Source organism: Dendroctonus ponderosae, unplaced genomic scaffold (genome assembly GCF_020466585.1).
Source record: "Dendroctonus ponderosae isolate FM_Combo_2020 unplaced genomic scaffold, Dpon_F_20191213v2 Dpon_F_20191213_3, whole genome shotgun sequence".
In the NCBI taxonomy this organism is placed as follows: domain Eukaryota; kingdom Metazoa; phylum Arthropoda; class Insecta; order Coleoptera; family Curculionidae; genus Dendroctonus; species Dendroctonus ponderosae.
Genome location: NW_026018508.1, coordinates 742,132 through 746,820, shown reverse-complemented (window position 1 = coordinate 746,820; position 4,689 = coordinate 742,132). Strand labels below are relative to the sequence as shown.

Genomic DNA, 4,689 nt, shown 5'->3' with positions numbered 1-4,689 from the left:
TCGGCGGTATTCAACCACTAAACGCCACAGAAGCGCTGCTAAATCGGTGGTCCGGCGTTGTGAATAGCTCCATGTAAATCAATGTACCTTCTCAGCAGCGCCACTGAGAAGCGCTGCAGAGTGGCCCGTGTGAAATGGCTCTTAATCCTCGTTTTAATAAATAAAAGTCACTTAATATTTTCACAAATTATTATTCTACATTCTTTTGAACATTCAGCCCTGTTAAGGAAAACCGTTGTAAAAATGGTCGAATTTCAAAAAGTTTTACAAAGTTCAAAAATTGAGAGAAAATGTCGCGAATACAGGCAATCTTTCAGTTAAGCAATATCTTCTTAATCGATTGTGGAAACTCGCTTCTCAGTACCTGAGTTGGATGGGCATAAAGCTGGATTTATTGTAAACTCTCCAGTTGGTGCCGTTCGTCGTTCGTGCAGCTGCTGTTGTTCGTGTTTGATGATTTATATTGTGCAGTTTGCAGCTACCGACGTTGGAATTTGATAATTCAGATTGATGGATTGTATGTTGTCATCCTGTTCCTTCTGAGCATTATTGTAGTTTGTGTGCCGCAAATTGTACAAGTACAAACAAAATACGGCCTCGTTTTCGCAAATGGCACTCAGTCACTCGCGTGATTTAAAACTCTTTCTCAATGGTTAAATCGCTGCACGAACGACGTCGCCGGCGAAATAAAATTTGGTTAATTACCAACGGCATGGAAACGACAAACTTCAAGCAACGTCGGGTTTATAAATTGAAACATGGGCGTGTGTATGTTTATTTCCCGAACGGCGGCAACTGCAAACTACACACCTTAAATGGACTTTTAACGATTGAAGCACAAAAATTGTCAAATGACGTAGGATATTACTGTACAAGAGACAAAAGTCGAAGTTCCGCCACTAGTGGAAGTTGACGTCATGCATGCAGTGGCGGGCCTTCGACTTTCGTCTCGAGTACCATATACTGTTCTTCTTGATCCTCTGTGGAGACTAGTCGGGAAAAGATAAGGTTTGAATTGAAAGAAAATGTTGTCAAAATAGTCAGTGACAAACAGTCAAGCTGTCAGCGGGAGCGGATGAAGAAAATTTAGTTGAATAATGAGAGGCAAGGTAAATTGTCATAGTCATGTCATTGCAATAAATAAAAACGATTCTTTGGCTATCGAAAACAGTGGCGAAACTGTACACTTTAAGAAAATTAAATACTTATTCTCGTCACTGTTTTCGATGGGTAAAGCATTACTTTTACCCATTTCAAATTGTCTTCATCCCGTGTCGAAAGTAATAATTTTCGCCACGCTCGCTGACAGCTTGACTTTGTCACTGACTGTTTTGAAATCGTTTTTTAAGTTTTCTTCAAAAATTTATACTTTTTCCGGCTAGTTTTCACTGAAGATCAAGAAAAATAGTATACGGAACGCGAGGCGAAAGTCGAAGGCCCGCCACTGTGCGCATCAACTTCAAGCAGTGGCGAAACTTCGACTTTTGTCCCTTGTACCGTAATATACTCATTAAAGTTTGAAGTATAAAAATAGCCAAATGACAAAAATTTCATCAAAGTTCAAACATTTTATTTTCAAAAAGAAAATGCAACAAAACTTTCAGGGGCCGTTGCGCAAAACGTCAAATGCAGTTGCGCAAAACGTCAAAAAAAGTCGATAACTGAGCTGGTTGGAAAAAAAGTACAAAAATGACAGAACGACATAAAGTTTGTAAAAGTTTATTTTGAAAATAGAAATGTAGCAAATGCAACCAGTGGCGAATCCAAGATTTTGACCTGGAGTACGCTGAGGTCATAAAAAAGTTACATCGTTGTATCGATGTATCGTAGGTGACATTCAAGTTCTTCTGGATGGAATTAACATAATTTTTAATTATTTTGTTTATAAATTTACAAAATTATAAACTGTTATTAAGTGAATTCAGATTTTAGAATCGTGACGATGAAATAGAAAGTACTGTATTGAACTGTGTCTGGAGAGGCTTCGGCTTCATAGTTCCCTCCTGAATTCGCCACTGAATGCAACTAAACTTTCAGAGACTGTTGCGTAAAACTCTATTAATCAATTGGCGGAATTTGCTCGTCGATATCAGAGCTGGTTCTGAAAAAATTCAGTTTTAAAAATTCAAGTACAAAAATAGTTAAGCGACAAAGTTTGCCAGTTCCAAAATTCATGTTGCAATTGGAAATATAGCGAATGCAATCAAATTATTTGCGAAAATCTTCTTTTCTTAATAAATTGAGGCAATTTACATGTCGATATCTGAGCTAGTTGGGGGAAAATGGAAGTCAAAGTTTTAAGTTCGGTACAAAAATTGCCAAATGATAAAAAGTTTGACAAAGTTGTTCAAAATTTTTTCTCGAAAAAGGGAAGTAGCGAGTAAAACCAAGCTTTTAAAGAGTGTTGCTCAAAACCTTCTTAATCAACCGCAAGAAATCGTTTGTTGATGTCTAAGCTGATTGGAGAAAATTTTCGTTGAGAGATTGAAATACAGAAATAACCGAATGACAAAAAGTTCCTCAATGTTAAAAAATTCATATTAAAAAAGCAATAAATCCAAACTTTCAGAGACTGTTGCTTAAAACCATCTTAATTGCCTATGAAAACTCGTTTTTTGACATCAGCGCTGGTTGTGGAAAATAAACCATAAAAAATTGAAGTAAAAAATGGCATAATGATAAAAATTTTATCAGTTCAAAAAATCATCTTGAAATGTTGTTAAGAAAAACCTTCGACATCATATGCGCAAAAAGTAGCTTTGAAAGTTTCAAGTGCACATATTACCAAAACAAGGTCGGTAAAGTTCAAAAATGTATCCTGAAAGCATGAATAGTATCTACGAATGCCCCCAACTTTGCAAAAAATGCTAAAACAAGTCTTCTGAATCGACTGCTCAAAATATCTTTCACCACTTGCAAAATGCATAAATTGGGGTTCTTTTTAGCAAAGTAAAACAAATAAAACTCACTTCCTTCGGGAAAAATGGAGCTTGCAGAGAACAGCACATTCCACTGGCAAAGTCGGCCGCACCGATCGCTAGCAAAGTGAACACTTGCCTTTTGCTTAGTGGTTTATAAACCATTTTGGTCACAAAACTCTTTGCAAAACGCCTATAGAATGATACCTTCAGACAACCTTAGTGTAAAAATAAGACAGTTCCATGAAAATCAAATAATTTAGATACAAATATTTGCGCACTACCATACTGCTCTTCTTGCTGGTAAACTGAAAACTGCTTTTTGATCGAAACGGAATTTATTCAATGCTGTTTATCGACATTTGTCTATTAGTGCCCCCCAAATATTTACCATCTAAAACTGGGTTTTTCTTGTTTCGTTTACCTACTTAGGCAAACATTTCAAAGGTCCTTATTATCAAGTTGACAGGCTTTGTTTGGTTGAATTATAAATTTATCGGGTGTTTATTTATGAGTATTTGTATTGTAAATGACTGGCGTCCCAATTTGCAGCATTAATTTTGAATTTTTGTCAAATTAAGCTTTTATTGTTAAAGGTAATAGTTTTTTTTAAATATGCCTTCTGGCGAAAGTATCAAATTGGTGGCTGAGAAACTCGGTTAAAGAAGTTCCGTCACTGCTTGAAGTTGACGTGGTTGACGAGTGGCGGGCCTCCGACTCCCGTCTCGCGTACTGTATACTATTTTTCCTGATCCTCGGTTGAAACTAGCCGGAAAAGTATAAAGTTTTCAATAAAAACTGTGAAACTGTTGTCAAACAGTCAACTGACAGTCAGTGAGAAAGTCACGCTGTCAGCGTGCGTGGCGAAAGTTATTACTTTCCACACGGGATGAAGAAAATTTGTAACGGGTAATAGTGATGCTTTCGCCAACAACCGCGCAAAAATTCAAAGGGTCACTTTCCACACTATGAAAATATTTAGTGGGAAGTTTTCCACTTTGTTGGAAGTTGGAAGTTTTGCTCAAGTAAGCTTTAAGAGCTGTTTCTCAATAGCTCGCAAGATCCAAAGCATCTCAAAGTGCAGGTTTCAAAATTAGGTAAGGAAAAATTAAATTTAGCCACCGTGCAGATTTGAAATGTTTACATTAAGTGGGATTTTCAAAATTAAATTTTCGAATATTTGAAATTGTTTTCATCATTTCTTAAATTTGCTTCAAAAGCGATTTCTCAATAATTGGATGAGGTTTCAAGGTTTCAAAGTACTGGTTATAAAGTTAGGTACTGAAGGTTTTATTTCACACATACACATCACTGTATTTACAATTCTTATAGTAAAGGAAAGTTTTGAACTTTTTATGAAATGGCTTTTTTTTTGCCAATGTTGCTCACGCAGGTTTCAAACGTGGTTGTTCAAAAACAGGCAACATATCAAAGTTCCTGTTTCCAAAATGATATAAAAAAAAGCTTTATATTAGCCATCGTATACAGGGTGATTCAAAATTGGCGTCATTCCTCTGAAGATGTTGTCTGGCGCTGTTATAGAAGTACAGAAAAAATAGTAAAATAAATTAATTGTTGATAAGTTCTATATTGTTGAGGCGGATTCATTTTTTTTTAATTTATTGTTGAGTATTTTGCCTCAAAAATTTTTGTATTTAAAAAAGACAGAATTTCCTCACGTCTTTTGTTACAGATTGATAAATAGTGCTCCTATTTCGCAATAAGAACGAATTATTTATCAAAAAATAATCAAGAACTCTCACCTAGAGGG

General features: G+C 35.8%; 1 protein-coding gene across 2 annotated transcripts in view; it reads right to left on the bottom strand.

The window, feature by feature from the left end:
* The window catches only part of LOC109542556 (MFS-type transporter SLC18B1), a gene marked incomplete in the record, with an annotated part of 13,300 nt that overhangs the window by 5,542 nt on the left and 3,069 nt on the right, over positions 1-4,689 (bottom strand). The window contains 1 exon segment of one of the 2 annotated variants that reach the window (XM_048664812.1): positions 2,970-3,234. Within the exon segment in view, the coding sequence (XP_048520769.1) occupies positions 2,970-3,083 (114 nt within the window). 2 annotated transcript variants of the gene reach the window in all.